The sequence below is a fragment of the Artibeus jamaicensis genome, unplaced genomic scaffold (assembly GCF_021234435.1).
Source record: "Artibeus jamaicensis isolate MK-2021 breed Jamaican fruit bat unplaced genomic scaffold, CSHL_Jam_final scaffold_847, whole genome shotgun sequence".
Lineage (NCBI taxonomy): Eukaryota > Metazoa > Chordata > Mammalia > Chiroptera > Phyllostomidae > Artibeus > Artibeus jamaicensis.
In genome coordinates this window covers 20,597,241-20,613,552 of record NW_026522057.1, presented here as the reverse complement: position 1 = coordinate 20,613,552, position 16,312 = coordinate 20,597,241, and the positions used below count along the sequence as shown (strand labels likewise).

Here is a 16,312-nt window from a genome sequence, read left to right as displayed (position 1 = left end):
TAGAAAAGTGTGCAGTGCTCACTGGGACCCTAGTTTGCTGGAACTATTTCTTTGATTCGTTTACTAAATGTCTCCTTAACAGAAACAAGAGATGAAAAGAAATGGGAAAGTGAGGAAGAAAAGCAGGAGAAAGGCAGGAAGGAACAGACAGGTTAGGAAAAGAGGGAAGGGACAGGAACCATCTAGGGCAGGCTTTCATGAGCAGGGTACTGAGGGGACCAAGAGGACCAGAGAGCTGGGCTTCCTTCACCTCCCTGCTCCCTCCGCAGGAATAACCGCCTGTGTGAGTCTAAACTCCCCAACTAGTAAGACAGAGATCACGCCTCCCTGGCGCAGCCACTGGGAATGTGTTCAGATAAGTAAGCAGGCCCCCAAAAGCTGGGGGTCAACCTCGATCACAAGATGCCTGTCCTTAATGGGTATGAGGCAGCAGGCGTCCCCACTGCGGTGCTCCTGAGACGCGCCCCGCCCGCTGCACACCTCCAGAACGCACTAGCCCGCCCTCTCTGGAAGCTCTGCACGAGCCAGCTGCCTCAGAGGAGGGCACGGGGACTGGTTTCCCCACACAAGCACGATCGGGGGAAGACAGACGCCCCAGAAGAGCTGCTGCGAGCTGGGGAAGTGTCGGCTGACAGCGGCTCCTCCGGGTTCAAGCCTGCACACATCAGCAAAGTCAAGCCGCACCTCCAAGCATGAAGAAACAAGCACCTACCTCATTCGTGGTGCACCAGACCTTCTTGTAAACCTCAGCCACAGGAAGGTCCAAACTAATGATTTTGTTGTTCACTAGAAGCTGAACAGAAAGGTAGATGAGGCTGTTACTCGGGGTAATTGTAAGGCAAGCCACACTTCAAGATCAAAGGGCACTTTACAGCAGAGGCTCAATTCATGACTTTTATGTGTTGAGGGTCAATCGAGTCTCCCCCTCTTAAAAAATGCACATGTGTGCAAGACACGCAGAATTTTGTGTATAATCTCATGGGTTACAAACATGCTTTAACCCAAACCATGGATTCCAGGCTACAAATCCCTGATGAGGACCTCTTAGCCTGAGCCCATTTCAGCCTCAGCACCAGAAAAAGCAATTTTCTGTTTCACCCAACATGCTTTTCACCATGTACATAATAACAACACCAATGTACCAGACACAGAGCTGGATATCTGCATGAGGGCTGAAGTGCCAGTAGTTACAGAGACCAGCTGGGAATCAGCAGGCCTCTGCCAGAGCAACGAGAAGAGTAGGTCTACACCACGATAAGCATGGCAGGCAGGGTCAGGGCCTCTGACAAGTTATTAACCTTTACATCCAGCCAGTGGGAATCATGAGCCCCATTTATAGATGAGAAAGCTGGGGCAAGCTGGCTGTCCAAGGTTAATCAGCTCTTAAGGGCAGGAACCTGGATTTGGTCCCAGCCCATTCTCTTAACCATGGTGGCACTGTCCCATGCTTGTTACCTCCATCCCACTGTCATCCTCCAGGAGAGCCACCAAGTCACAGTCCTGGCAGATCTTGTTCTTTATATCCCTCATAAGTGGCCCAATGCCCGGCTCGTTGCTGCTGTAAGGGTTGCCAGGCATCCTGCCCTGTAAGAAGTCTTCTTGTTGGGGGTCCTTCTCCAGGGTCACAAAGAACTCAGTGACCTCATTCTCCTCCTGAAGGACAGAGAGAAGTATGCATCAGAACGGACGGCATAAAGATATACGCAGAGGGACGGCCAAGGCCTTTTAGATTTATCATGTTCCATGACCACTCTGAGGGACACACCAGACTCATGCAGCCCCTTACACATTTAAAGATATAAAGAATAGGGAGCTTGGGGTGATTAAAAAATCCAAATATAATTCAAACAGCGTTACTTATCGAGCACGTCCCCTCAGGGTGGGTTAGGAGAGAAAGCCTAACAAAATGAGCAGATGAGGAGTGACCTGTGAAAGCCATACACCAAAATAAGCGCGCGGGGGCTGAGGGGGGGGGGGGGTTTGCTCTCCTCTGCCTGATCGTCTCGTGGATGCTGACCAAGCCGGGGCCAGGTGACTTTGTCACTGGTGGCCCTCAAGTCACAGACAGCATCAGGCATGCCCGACCCCAGTGACCTCTCATCAGTAACTGAGGACCCTGGCGCCCCTCGTCCTCATCCTTGCTCGGGAACAGGAAGGGTCTTCGGACCACGCTTCTCTACAGCAAGGCCAGGGAAACAGGCACGAATGCACGTGCACCCAAAATGGGGAGGCGGGTGTGGTGAAAATGTCCTTAGACTGCAGCTCGACGTTGTTCTTTCATATCACAGTGGATTGATAAGCAGTGGGATTTTGGCAATGGAAGATTAGACCTAGTTTAACAACAACAACAACAAGGCTGACCTTGACTTTGTATTTAGCAAATAAGACCAAGGAAGGTCTTGAGTTTTCCATCATCAGGAACAGGAAAATTATGAGGCTGCTTCTGGTTTTATGCCTGCCAATGGTGTGTTCTAAAATGCTGACTGGCCCTGTCTGGTGTGGCTCGGTGGACTGAGCACCAGCCTGTGGACCGAAAGGCTGCTGGCTCGATTCCCAGTCAGGGCACACGCCTGGGTTAAGGCTGGGTCCCTGGTTGGCGGCCTGCAAGAGGCAACTGATCGATGTTTCTCTCTCACACTGATGTTTCTTTCCCTTTCTCCCTCCTTTCCCTCTCTTTAAAAATAAATATTTAAAAATAAAGTAAAATAAAATGGTAACTAGAAGGCCCACAGGTGGTAAGACTGCTGATGACTATAACGCGTCACCGAGAGGTTCACAGCAGAAAGGCCCACGCAACCCGCAGAGGGGCGTGGGAAGCACGGCCACTTACAGGGTAGATGATGCTGCAGAGCCTCTCGAAGATGAAGACAGGAGTTCGGTAGTCGTCCAGGCTGTAGCGCTTGGCTGTCTCGATGCACACAGCCATGAAGGCCTTGGTTTCCGATTCTGTTCCTGCCCGGAACCAAAGTGGCCAAGTCAGTTAGGGAAGCGATTCACACCCAGAAACCAAGGTGAAGCTTTGTTAAGCATCGTCACTAACGGCCTCTCTCTGCCTGGCCAGTTACTACCGACGCAGCAGCACCAACAGTCCCACCAGAGACGTGGAGCTGACTGCGTTTTATACTCAGGCCTCATTCCAGTGGAAAGCCTCAACGTCCGAGTCTGCACCACGTGTCGTGGTTAGTGGGAACCATGACCTCTCACTCTCCTGACCAACACAGGTGCTCCAAAATGTCAAGTATTTGACATTTTGATATGATCTTAATGGTATTCAAATCTAAGAGAAGTTATAAGCTTCATTCTAAAAGGCCATGTAGACTGTCTTCTGCAAGCCAAAGGCATAACTTCAAACTGCATGAGGAAGGAGAAATATCCTCTTGAAAAGGGTCCAACCGACAAGGTCACAAACCGTCTGAGTGTGGCCGAATGAAAATGGCAACAGAAGGACGTCCGTGTTTGGCAACATAGCAGACTGTGTTCCCTGACTGACTTCCCACTTCTCACCACTTAGAAACTACTTAAAATATTGAATAAAAACGTATCAGTGAACTGTCACATTAGCCAAGAATGAAAAGCCAGGTTTAAGAGTAACCGGGGAAGTTAGAGACACACAGAGGTACCCTGGCTGGTGTGGCTCAGTGGATGAGCACTGGCCTGAGAACAGAAGGGTCACTGGTTCGATTCCTAGTTAGGGCACATGCCTGGGTTTCATTCAGTCCAGGCCCCCAGTTGGGGGTGTGAGAGAGGCAACCGGTCAACGTATCTCTCGCACATCGGTATTTCTCTCCCTCTCTTTCTCCCTCCCTTCCCCTCTTCTAAAAATAAATAAAATCTGAAAGAAAGAAAAAGAAATGAAAAGAAAAGACAAACACGGAGGCTGCTTTTGCCCTGAGCTTTGGTTTCTACAACCTGCCAAGGTTTCCGAGCCGGACACAAAGCCCCAAGTCTGCTGGGTGGGAAGTCTGGCAGGAACGCGACGCACACTCGTTGAGTCTGGTACCCTAAAAGAGCTGCACACCTTGGTGCACAGGTCACCCAGAAGTGACTCTCCCTTCCCCCGGGCAGGTAAGAGGATACTGTCTTCTCGTAAGACGTGGCAATGAGTAGAGGGGGTGGAAGTCTCTGAGAACTCAGGTGCTCACAGAGGTCTGTGACCCCAACACCTAAGACGTGTGAAAGCCCCAGGTCAGAACTCTGCTGCAGGGGCCCTGGGAGGGCGGTGCCCCCGGAGGCCTCGTGGAAGCAGCTACAACTCCTCTCTGGAAAACCCCACCTTTGACTCAGGTCCTGAAGAATTTCCATGGATAAATATCCCCCCAACACAGTCAAGAATCACAAAATACAAAGAAAAACAAAACAAAAAAAACAAATTAAGGCACAAGAAACATGAGCGAAAATAACAACCGCAGAATGAAATCAACAAACATTTCCGCTTTTAGAATGATCAGGCGCAGAAACACGTTTGTTGTTGGAAGATTATCGAAGGGGTGGGAAATGTCAATAGAAGGGACGCGATGGGTGGATGACACAGGCAGCACGGAGAACAGAGAAAACCGACGAGCTGAACGACGAAACGGAGAAATCGGCGCAGAGGTATGGTGAGAGGAACACCACGGAAGGGCGGCGGGGAGATGAGGATGACGGGGTGAGTGGCTCAGGGTTCCCAGAACCGGCGACAGACCCCAGTCCGAGACCCTTGACCTCTTCCTGCTCTGAGCACGACCCAGAAAGCCCACACCAGACCGAGCCCCTTCTACAGCTCCACAAACCGGTCTTCCCTCGGAGAGGTTCCTCCCCTTCCTCATGCGAAAGCACGGACGCGCCGCCCCTCCACCGCCTCAGCAGAACTCGGGAGATCAGACCGGTGTCCCAGGCAGACCCGGAAGGGATGCGGGGCCTTGGGCTCCGGCCGCCGGGCAGCGCTACCTGTGGTCATGTCCTCCAGCATCTCCAGCAGCATGTCCTGCGTCTCATCGATCAGCTTGGTCCTCTGCACCACCAGCTTCCTCAGGCACAGGTAGCCATTCAGCACAGTGCCCACCAAGCGGCTCTTAAAGTGCCTTTTGATGGATTCCACCTCGACGAAGGAGGAAAGAAGGCCTGTGGGGACAGGGAAAGTTGCTGCAAGAACTCTGAATGAGAATGTAAGTGAGGAAGGGCCGTGTCTTCAAAAGATTATGAGCAACTCAAAGGCAGGAAAAAGCCGTCTCCATGCTTGGCACAGAGCAGGTGCTCCACGAAGCTCACCAGTCAGCAGAGAGCAAGAGCTGGAACACGCCAACCCGCAGGTGAGGAGAGGACTGCAGAGCTTAACGTGCACTACGGCCAACACGCGAGGGAAGAGAGCCAACTCCACACCCCAGAACTAAGGACCGGTCCCCAAATTACAACCGGGGCTCCCGAAGGAAGGGCTCGGCGGCTCTCTACCTGTGAGACTCTTGAGGGCGTAGCCCTGCTGCAGGTCGGTGCTCAGGGAGGCCTCCTCCAGGGCGAGCAGGCGGGCTATCTCCTGAGCAGGACGAGAGGCACAGTGAGTGTGGCGGCGCCGCTGATGATGCCCGCCGGTCGCCTCCACTGCCGGGCCGGGAGCTTGCAGCACCAACCGAAGACACTGTGTAGTCCTCACGCTTTATTTACTCTAATGGACCCTGAGCCCAAATCTCTGCAAACCTCCTTCCCAAGAAGCCAAGGACAGCTGCGCTGCTGGTACGGGACTGCTTAAAAACTGGAAGGGCCTAAGTGCCCCCAGCAGGTTGCTATGTCCTTTTGACAAATATAACGGAGCGATAAAAATAGTATTTCCAACAAACACTTCTCAGCACAACAGAATATTGCACAGTGTGTATCAGAGAAAGAGTTCGCTGGTAGAGCTAGGAAAGGGCTCTCCTGGGCCGCAGGGGGTACCTTGGTGATGAGGTTGCCCACGTAGGGCAGGACTCCCCGGGCTGCCAGGTAGACCTTCCAGTGAGCAGAGGCGATGAGCTTCTGGTAGAGAGCCAAGTACTCAGCGGCACACTCGCCGGCCGTGCTCAGTTCATCCAGGTAACTGCCACCGAGACAGACAGGCTCCGTGAGAGAACTCAAGTAGTTCCTACGGCCTTCTAGTTCCTTACGCTCCTTCCATCTTCCACTGTGCTGTCCTTCGGTCCCCCTTCCTTGAGAAAACCTGCACTTCCCACGCGGGAACCCCCCAAACTAGGGAAGAGCCCAGAGCACACAATAGGAAATGGCATACGATAACCATACTCATTTAGAATGAACACTAAAGTATGAACAGTGATTATTTGGGCAGCAAGACTGTGTTTCTGACCGAACCCCTTGGAAGGTGAGTGTACCACAGGGTGGCCAACAACAATGGCCTTGGGATTAGACCACCTGAACTCAAATGCTGCCTTCCCGTGGACAAGCTGATCAGTTCCTTTAAGCCCAGGTTGCTGTGAGGATTAAATGAGATAATGCATGCCAAGCATTTATATGCTCGTAAGCTGGTGCCCACACCGTATCACTACCGCTACTGCCACCACTGAAACCCAGCTTTCCATCCTTTTTGGTCTCTGTGGTCCTCCACACGGAATGAGAGGGTTAGAGCACGGGCGCGCCTCCCACCACCCTGAGCTACGGGTCCCCCTGGGAAAGCTGAAAAGGCTCTGGATGAGGTCTGACCACTCTCCCCATCCCACCCGCACATGGTACCTGGTGAGGAGGTCAAGGACCTGCTGCTTGCGGCTGGGAATGGTGGCTAGAGCTTCCACAATGGTACAGGCCGCCTGCCGGGCAGCCTGCGTCGCCGGAGTAAAGAGGACCTGCAGGGCACAGGAGGGGAGCCCCTGGCTCAGATGGTGGCCTCCCATCAGGCCCCTCCGCAGGGCCATCAACCACCACCTACCCCCAAGGCCTCTGGGCAACTCTCCAGGAAAAGGTTAAAGGCAAAAATCACATGTTACCCCAGGTCGGACCACCACAGACTGGGAAAGCGGCTGCTAGGGAGTGTTCTGCACGAGACTCTCCGTAAAGTACTTTGGAGAACGTACCTAAGACCACTGAACTGCAAGACAAGTGGGTATTTTCCTCAGCAAAGATTTCTACAATCCTGTTCTGGGGACCCCTACATGCCAAACAGTCCTCATTCTACATACCAGTGGACAAATGGGTTCTGGAAATATAATGACTTAGACGTCAGCTAGAAGGAAGAGGGAGACGACAGCAGGAGATGCGCAGGACCGAAGGGGAGAAGGGGACTGAGGGGAGAAGGGGACCGCAGGCCCCGCGGCTCAGTCCCTCTAAGTGGTCGGAGAGGAGAGCAGGAGCAAGACAAGCGTGATGAGAGAGAGGGCACCGAAGTCCTGCTCTGGCCGGTCCACCACGCTGCTGGCTGCAACCAAGAACCTCGACCCGCCCTCCCTTCCTCTTGAAAGGAAGCAGGAGAGCAAAGGGAAAGGAGAGGAAGTGCGGCCCACACGGGAAGGCGCTTGCTCTCCAGAGCTGCCACAGCAGAGTGGGGGCCCAGGGGAGGCGGTCACTCACTTGCCGCAGCCAGTTGTTGTGGCCCAATTTGAGATCCAAGGGGGGGGTCCTCTTGCCCCGCCGGCTCAGGAACTGCTTCCACCTCCACACGTACTTCTCGGTCAAATAGAGATGGTGGAGCTCTGATTTGCTTGGGGACTTCCCATTGCCATCTATCCCTGGCAGACAAAGGGGTGCAGGGGGGTAAGGAACAGAAAGTGAGAGCAAAGGGCGGATTCTGGAGCTGTCAGGACACGGGTAGGAAGGACTGATCTCCCAAATCTTCAAGACATAAACAGACCTCTGATAGGAAGACACTTCTTCCAGGCCTCATAGGATGCTTTGGGGTCTCTCTTGAGCCACAGCTGAGCCTGGGCGTGGATCTCATTGCTGTACGGCTTAACCGTAGTGAGGGCCTCCACGGGAACATCCTGCAGGAGTGCACAGAACAAGGGGAGAGTGCGTGAGGGCACACCTGAGCCACGGCTCTGACACAAGGGCACTGACACTCCACGGGGACACTCGCAAAGGCAAGAAGATCAGAAGGATCGATAATAGTATCTTCCACGCCCAAATACACGTTCTGTTAGAGCATTCTGATCCAGTCTGGCAGCAGCACCTCCACACTGAGCCCGAGGTCACTGACTTTGTGCAGGATGAGAGGGAGCCGGCTCCCTGCAGACACTCCTGTGACCACACACACTAATTCCTATCCCCAGGCCGATGTGCAGTTTCCCAAGCGTGAATCTTCAAGAGGTCCCCGAATTTAAAGCCTCCAGAATTTAAAGAGCCATTACTAATCCGAACTCGAAGCCAGCGGTTCTCAAACTCTTTGGCCTCAGGACCCCATCACACTCTTAAAAACCACCAAGCACTCAGAAGAGCTTTTCCATGTGTGGTTCTATGTATATCTACCATGTTCAAAATCAAAACTGAGACATCTGTAAGATATTTATCACCTCATTTAAAAATAAGATTAAGTCTATTTTCCAAAGCAAAAATAATCTAGAGAAAGGAAGGGGACAGTTTTACATTTTGAAAATAATTTAATGACTGCCTTAATAAGACAGCTGGATTCCCATAGCTGCTTGTGCTTTTGAACAGTGGTAGCAATATGCTGTTTGGTCAAGTATATGAGAAACCTCTAGCCCCACACAGGTATATAACTGGAAGAGAGAAGAGTATTTTTCTATTGGACCGAGTACCTTGTTCTTCTTGCTGGTTGGAGCAGGGGGTTTGATCAGCTTCTGCAGGATCCGCAGGCACATGAGCGTGATATTCTCAACGACCACGGGTGTCTTGATGTTCACAGCCATGAGGAAGAGGCTGAGAGCTGGGGTGGGAGGCAGCAGAGTCAGGATCACAAAGCGCCCCCTCCGCCTCCCACGGGCCGTGCGAGCAGTTTCCCCACCTCTCCCCTCTGGGGCTAGGACTGCACCGCCTGCCTCCTTTCCTTCCTCAGGAAAGCGCCCGAGGAGCCGCTGCCCAAACTCACCGCAGCGCAGCCGGAGCTCCCAGCAGCTGTCCTCCTTGGAGATGGAGTCTGTCAGCAGCAGCATTTCGTACTGGAGGCCACTGGCCTGGAAGGCCGACCAAAGGGGCATGAGATGACAAGGGTCTGAGGGGTCAATCCCAGGGATGGCTTATGTCCACGCTCTGACCCAGGACTCAGAACTAAACTTTTGGTCACAAGTGGCATCATAAGAGGAAGGACAGATGGAGGCCCCTGTACTCCCCACAGCCGGCCGCCCACTTCCCTGCCCCTGTGGAGCCGGGTCTGACCAGGGAACAGCACTCTGGGACATGAGCTTGGCAAGCAACCATGTTGCTCGGTCATCACGATGGGGCCGGCGGGAGAAGTCAGAGGGGACACTTGTCCTGCTCACCAGGTCGGGATTGGCCCAGTGGCCCTTCAGAGCTGTGGAGACTTTGCCAATAATCAGGTCGTTCATTTGCTGGGTGGCTTCTGGATTGTCTCTGCAGAAGCAAAAACAGGGTCTCATTACCCACCACTGGTTGTGCCCCCCATTCTACTTGGAGGAGCCCAGAGACACGAAGTCCATGTCGGGGGCCACATGGCCTTCCAGGGGCGAGACTGCAGTGCTGGCTCACAGCCTCTGGTGTGCAGTGACACCGCCGGTCACAGCCCCTGACGGGGGAAGGGCAGCATCAAACAGGGGAGCCTCCCTCTGGTCCCCGTCCCTGGCTGCACGGCCCTCGGGTGCCCCGGGGTATGTCACAGTCCCCCGATCCAGGTGCTCACGCTCAGTATTGGCCACAACTCTCTCATCTGCCCCAGCTGCCCCCACTTCGCTTCCCACAGGGCACTGGCACTTTCCGCCCACGCCCCTCTGTAACCATGTCCACACCAACAATAACAAAAACCAGAAATTCTACCATATCACTTTCTTGCTTTCCAACACTTTTTGAATAAAGCCCAAAGTCCTCACAATGGCCTACAAGACCCACCAGGATGCGGCCCCATGTCCCGCTCCCGAATTCCAGTGCCCGTTTTCCCCAGGCGTCCCTTGCTGCAGTGGCGCGGGCCTCCATGCTGCACACCCACCACTCCCGGCACAGCCCACCTCGCAGCCTTCCACGCACACTCCCTGTGCATGCGGCGCACGCCTCACGCATCTGTGCAGCTTGCTCCCACTTCACATGGCTCTCGCTCAAGCATCACCCCCCCCCAAGGCCTTCCTGGACGCAACCCCTCCCACAGACGGGGTCCCGCCCCCTTTACTTCCCTTCACTGTCTAACTCCCTGACATGGTACTGTGGAGTTAGCTGTGCACTGCGGTCCTCCCACCTGGAATGGGAGCTACGGGAAGGCAGGGACTTTGTTTCATTTACCGCTGTGCCCTCTGAGTCTGGCACGTGCCTGGCATTCAACAGATGCTCAAGAAGTATTAGCTGAGAGAGTAAGATTTCTCAGCCACCCGACAGGTTCCAAAGTTTAAGCCACATGCCCCGTAGACAGCCACAGGCAGCTCTGGGTCCTCTATGGGCATTAACTAGACACTCAACAGATATGAGTTATTATTCACGTGAATTATTTTGCTTCATCCTCACCATGAGCCTTTTAAGGGATTTACTATTATCAGTATTTTTCAGATGAGAAAAGTCTGGGCTCAAGGAGTTAAGGAATTTGCCTGAGACCCACAGTACAAAAGGACTGGATACCAAGGCTGGGTCTTTTAGACCCAGAGTCCAAGCCCCTAATCACTAGGCTCCACTGCTCCGCTGTCTTCTTGTGGGCAAGTCTTGAGTCTAACTGCCCAGTCACTGCCTTCTCCTCTTCCCCCAGAACCCAAGACCATTTCCTCAGGAAATCTCACTGGAACTAACAAAGCACAGCACAATCCAAAGAGACTATTTCCATGGGGTTTCAAACGCTCCCTAAGTTCACTCCTCACCACCTGGGATGGCTTCCCATTTTCTTCTCTGCGGTAAGCTAGCCAACCTGTCTGGCGATGAGAAGCATGATGCTCTGCACCCTCTAGTGCTCCTGGCATCGCTGCTGCCACCAACCCCCGAGCTGCAGGCATTACTAGCCCCACGATGATGCAGGCTCTGACCGAGTTAGGAGGCACATGAGCTGGCGGACCTCCTCCCGCATGGCCGCGGAGCCTCGGCGAAGATTGTAATCGAAGAGCTCCCGGATGAGGCCCTGGGAGACGAGGATGTGCCTCAGGGCTGGGTTGGAGGCCAGGGCCCGGAGCAGTGTGATGCAGTGTTCGGTGACAGCTGAGGCGCAGCCATAGCACTTGGTGGAGGACGTGTGGCCGCAGCCCAGCACGGATAAGGCGCGGTACTGGCTGGCAGTGAAGGTGGGCTGCACGGAGGTCCGGGACGATTTGGTGGCCGCCTCCCTCTGCTGCAGGTCATATTCCAACAACTCTTTACGCGAAGCAAAGACTTTCTAAGAAAAAAGACAAAGAAATAAATTAGCCATTGAAATAAGGAGGAAGAAGACGTTAACTAGAAATCAACTTTGGTTTATACTATATCCCCATTTCACTGAGGAGACAGGCTGAGGGGCTGGTGTGACCGAGGTGAGCGGCAGAGTCAGAAGAGCCTCTGATCGCAGGCCCACGCCCTTCACTTTCCTGTGACAGTCTTGTAATGGACAAAACAACGGTCAGAGCTGTAGGTACAAGTAGCAAAGACGACACACCAGTGACTTGGGGTCAAGGATACTGGCTGCCCTCCTCATCCGCAGGCAGCCTCGCATCCCATGGAGATCAATATTCCATCCGCTGTAAGGCCCACCCTGGTTGAAGGGAGTTGGTATGCCCTACCCATCCAGCCTGCCAATATTTCATATATCAGAAAAAAGAAACAGATTCTCGGCACCCAATTTTTTTAAAACCAGTAACCCCTCCACTAAAAGACGGGTTGTGAATGGTCAAGAAAAATAGATGTATCGTCATCTCCATTTTCAGTCTCCTGGAATGAACTCGTGCTCTGCCAAGCACCAGAAGCTGCAATGGGAGGGAAGCAGGGAAGGAAGCAGTGAGGGCGGCTGCTCGGACTCTGCTCTCAGCTGCGCTGGGCAAGGGCCGCCCCAGGCCGGATGAGTGCAACGGGGCTGCTTTGACAACAACTGGCCACGCACTCCAAAGTCACCCCCTTTTCTCTACCTGAATGATTTTGGAGAGTTCATCGAAAGAGTTCTTGCAGTCTCCGCAGTACTCCTGAGCCAACTGCAGGATGTAGCGATTCACGCTGGCTGAGGTGGAGCCGACACCCCCCGCGGAGCCCGAGTCGTCCTGCAACCCAAGAGGGAAGCGGTCAGCCTCCACCGGGAGGTGGCCTCCTGGTTGTGATCTGTCCACTTTGGGATTACCTGCGGCTTCTCAGGAGCTGCCTCATTCACTTTGCAGAGCAGGTTCTCCAGCTGTGGCCGATGTCCCATCAGCTGATGATACACCCGATCCGCTTTGTCCAGAAGAGTATTGATGTTGGAAACAGCCTAGAGGGGAAAAGATGGGCACCCATGAAGGCTTTCCAGCACGACGACCTTCCTGAGTGATCTGAATGAGTAAACCGTCACTGAAACATTCCCTATAGGTATATCATAGGCTCCATGCATTATTTCTAGTCTTTGCAATAACCCTGTGGGGGAGACATACATATAAAGTACAGTGTTGATAAGTAATTTATGGCGGGTCCTGCAGTATTAAAATGCAGAGCCAAAACGGAAACTTTGGTCCTTCTGACTCCAAAGCTGAAAGACCTTTGCTTCCCCCGACACTTCTAGTAGCTGCCCCAATAGTCTGCGTCTTCTCACCCCACATCCAGTCACATTGTGCTGGCCGAGAAGTGGCCCCCGAATAAGCTGACACTGAGGGACGAACAGCAGCTGCGATATGAAGCAGTCCGTGGAGAAAACGCAGGGCTGGCCAGCCGACTCCCTTCCACCTTTCCAGATCTAAAGTTGTTTGCCCCTCGAGGTATTTTAGTCCACTACCAGCAGTTCTCCAAAACCCCACACAAACTCCGTGCTCCAGTACACCTTAAACCGTTATCTTCTCCCACCCACAGACTCGGTCCTGGAAACAGTGCTGAGTTAAAGACGACCAGGGCTACAAGGAAAAGCACACAGCCCTGCCCCGCTGTGGCCGAAGCCATGGTCCTGAGTCTAGGACGGGTGTGGCCTCACCTTCTTCCGGTCTTCTTCGTTCTCGATAGGATCCACCGCACAGCAAGGCTTGGCATAGAGCATGAAGTCGAAACGCGCGTATTTACAGAAGCCACAGGCATTGCAGAGGAAGGGGTCCTTTTCATCGTAATTGATGGATCTGAAGAATCAAAGTGTCGGGTCAGGGGTGACCCGTGAGGAAATGGATTGCGCCACACCTACACTCTGTCAACCACTGCTAGGACTAGTGGAGGGACAGGAACAAGTAGGTGAGGGTGACTTAAGCAACCAGGTAACAACAACAGAAGATCCAGAAGTAAACTTACGGACCCCCGCCCACACAGGAGGGGCAGATACGCACGCCCCACTCTCCCCCCACTTCTCTCTCTACCCTAGGACTCCACACTCTACATACCGTAACCCCCTAACTATTATGAGGGCCCAGACACTGAAATTGCCCACCCTGAGGTGATGCGGAAACATATAAGAGTGTACGTGGTCCTGGCCAGGGTGACGACTGCTCGCTTACCTGCATTTGTGACACTGGTAGACATTCTCTCCACAGTTGCCACAGACCCCGGGGTTGGCAGGGACCGAGGCACTGCAGCGCGGGCACTGCAGGGTCTCTGTGGAGGCCTGGTAGTTTTCGTAGAAGTCGGCAAACTCGATCATCAGGTTGGAGGCGACGATGGGCAAGGGCAGGTCGATCTTCACTTCCGTCTGCCCAGGGGTCAGCTGCACCTTCTTGGCTTTGTGCCAGCGAGCCGGCCTATGAGAGACAGTGTCAGACAGCGGGACAGAGGGCCCCAGAGCCTCTCCTTTAACCTTCAGCGAGGGCGTGCTGATGAGATGAAGGCTGTCCATGTGTATTTTTCTAACACAATGAAGTAGTTTCTCTAAAAGCAGGAAATCTGACAAATAACAGCACTCTAATTTTAAAAGTATTTCTCTACTATTCTTTCTCTAATAAAAAAGAACATACAAGGGCTTTAAGATGTTCCATACAACTAAGCGAAATAAGCCAGGTGGTGAAAGACAAATACCATATGATCCCACTTTAACAGGAACCTAAACAGCAAAATATAACCAAAGACACTGAAATAGAGAACAGGCTGACAGTGACCAGAGGGGAGAAGAGAGGGAATTTCTGGGGAAAAGGGGAAGGGTTTGCAGGAACAAGTATAAAGGACACATGGACAAAAACTAAAGGGGGTGGAAACGTGAGGGAGGTGGGCTGGGATGGAAGTAAAAGACAGAAAACTGTACTTGAACAACAACTTAAAAAAATGTGTTCCACATGATAATTTTTGAGACTCCAGAAAAACAGAAGTCTTTGTCAATGAAAGACACCCCTCCAAAATCCTGGTGCACTGAAGCCTGTAATCCCAGGACTACCGGGGTGACGGCCGCCGGGCCCCCCACCCCAACAACTGCCTCGGAAGGGCAAAGCTCAGGTCGCTCTGGCGAGGCAGAAGGGCGCACCAGGATCTGGACCGAGTGCCAAGCCAAGTCAGAGAGAGAAAAGGCATGTAATAATTTAAGGGTAATTATATTAGTATAACTAGAAGCAGTATTTACTGAGCACTCCCCATGCGCTAGGTAGGCTCTGTTCTCAGCACTTTACGTACGTGTATAATACACACACACACACACACACATACGCACACACACACTCTAACTCAGTTAATCCTTAAAACAACACCCTGAAAGTGAGCTTACCTCTCTTTACTTTCAAGTCAAGCAACCTGAGGCTACATAGCTCCTCCAAGGTCAAAGACATGGGCAACAGAGCTGAGATGTGAATCCACAGTCTCATTCCAGAGCCTAAGAGCTTTACCGGCAGCTGCACTGACTCCACACAGAGAAAGTCAAACCCCTTCCCGCAGAAGGGACTCGGGCCATCCCAGCGAGTAGCTGCTACGCACAGGTCACCAGTGTTAACTCTGCTTTGCAAAGGAGACCAGAAAGCCTCCTTCAGGCAGAGCTCCTGGTGGCCGTCTGTTGACATGTTACACTCCAGCTTTACTCTGTCTCTTAAAATAATACCAATACTTCCACTCTATGTGCAGAACAGCATGGTAAGTCTTAATATTCAGGTACCATCATGTCCTCTGCCTGACAGCAAAGCCTGCAACCTCACCCACACAGGGTCTGTCTCTGTAAGAGTCAGCCCCGCAAGGTGCCCTCTGAGCGCAGTAGGCAGCGTGTCGGTCTCAGAGAAGTCAGCACTATGACCTGCGGGCACCTCCTGTAGCCGTAGATAGCACGCCCTGATTCAAACACTGGCGCCGTGAGCTACAAAGATCCAACACCAGCAGATACTGGGGGAAGGCACTATGCAGAAATGGAAGGACCACATACTAGAGAAACTTCCGGAGAAATACTGCCTGCTCTGTGAGCTAGAGAATAGCGTCCAAATCCAAGAAATGACAACTGCTTTCCAATACATGGAGGTGCTTTTATATGAAAATGGAATTGCTCTAGTTTGTATGGGTGTGAGAAGGCTGGAGTCCCCCTCACTCAGCTTCGCCTGCCTAGACAAGCTGTTGAGGGGCTTCCATAGCCCCCAAGGCTCCACTGGACATGATTTTAAAATAGCCTTTGTCGACATCCTTAGAAACTGGTATTTCACTCTGTCCCCCAGCCACGACTTCGGGGTAAGAGGACACACTGGATCCCTAGGGAGGTGCTGCTTTACCGGATTCCGGCCACCGAAGCCAACGCCAGGTGCTAGGCCTTACCAGCCCCCTGCCCCTCCCCAAGCGCAAAGGGCCCGTACTTGTTTTTCAGCTCCACGATGGCCTGCACGGTTCGGTTGTTGTAATAGAGGTTGATCGTTCGCACCATCTTGGTCCGCTTCAGGTCTCCGATTTTCACCGTCACCTTGCTGATGGTGTGGCTGCCAATGAGCTTCACGACCTGCTGGGTGGTGGTGTACCGCGTATCCACTTTAATGGAAGACAGCTTGATATACTGAATGCAAGAGAGCACACAAAACACTGTATTAGTTCAAGGCGAGCGGCTCATCCTTTCCTCTTCAACATTCACCAAAGTAACCCACTCTCCATCCACAGATGAAATTGCTATTTACGGTAACGAGCATGGCAGGTGAGGGTTCAGACCACTGCTGACTGAGCATTAGGAGAGGAATGCCTATGTGGGAGC

The 16,312-nt window shown here is 52.8% G+C and overlaps 1 protein-coding gene across 5 annotated transcripts in view; it reads right to left on the bottom strand.

Annotated features, from left to right (window-relative positions):
* UBR4 (ubiquitin protein ligase E3 component n-recognin 4) overlaps positions 1 to 16,312 on the bottom strand; it is a 118,646-nt gene that overhangs the window by 23,961 nt on the left and 78,373 nt on the right. For all 5 annotated transcript variants that reach the window (XM_053660551.1, XM_053660552.1, XM_053660554.1 and 2 more), the window contains 18 exons: positions 15,927 to 16,120; positions 13,677 to 13,916; positions 13,169 to 13,307; positions 12,353 to 12,478; positions 12,147 to 12,275; positions 11,082 to 11,425; positions 9,390 to 9,480; positions 8,999 to 9,083; positions 8,709 to 8,836; positions 7,805 to 7,934; positions 7,525 to 7,682; positions 6,694 to 6,803; positions 5,905 to 6,046; positions 5,428 to 5,509; positions 4,927 to 5,100; positions 2,831 to 2,952; positions 1,456 to 1,653; positions 713 to 793 (listed from right to left, as the gene is read on the bottom strand). In XM_053660551.1, the coding sequence (XP_053516526.1) occupies positions 713 to 793; positions 1,456 to 1,653; positions 2,831 to 2,952; positions 4,927 to 5,100; positions 5,428 to 5,509; positions 5,905 to 6,046; positions 6,694 to 6,803; positions 7,525 to 7,682; positions 7,805 to 7,934; positions 8,709 to 8,836; positions 8,999 to 9,083; positions 9,390 to 9,480; positions 11,082 to 11,425; positions 12,147 to 12,275; positions 12,353 to 12,478; positions 13,169 to 13,307; positions 13,677 to 13,916; positions 15,927 to 16,120 (2,673 nt within the window). The remainder of the gene's footprint in view (positions 1 to 712; positions 794 to 1,455; positions 1,654 to 2,830; positions 2,953 to 4,926; positions 5,101 to 5,427; positions 5,510 to 5,904; positions 6,047 to 6,693; positions 6,804 to 7,524; positions 7,683 to 7,804; positions 7,935 to 8,708; positions 8,837 to 8,998; positions 9,084 to 9,389; positions 9,481 to 11,081; positions 11,426 to 12,146; positions 12,276 to 12,352; positions 12,479 to 13,168; positions 13,308 to 13,676; positions 13,917 to 15,926; positions 16,121 to 16,312) is intronic.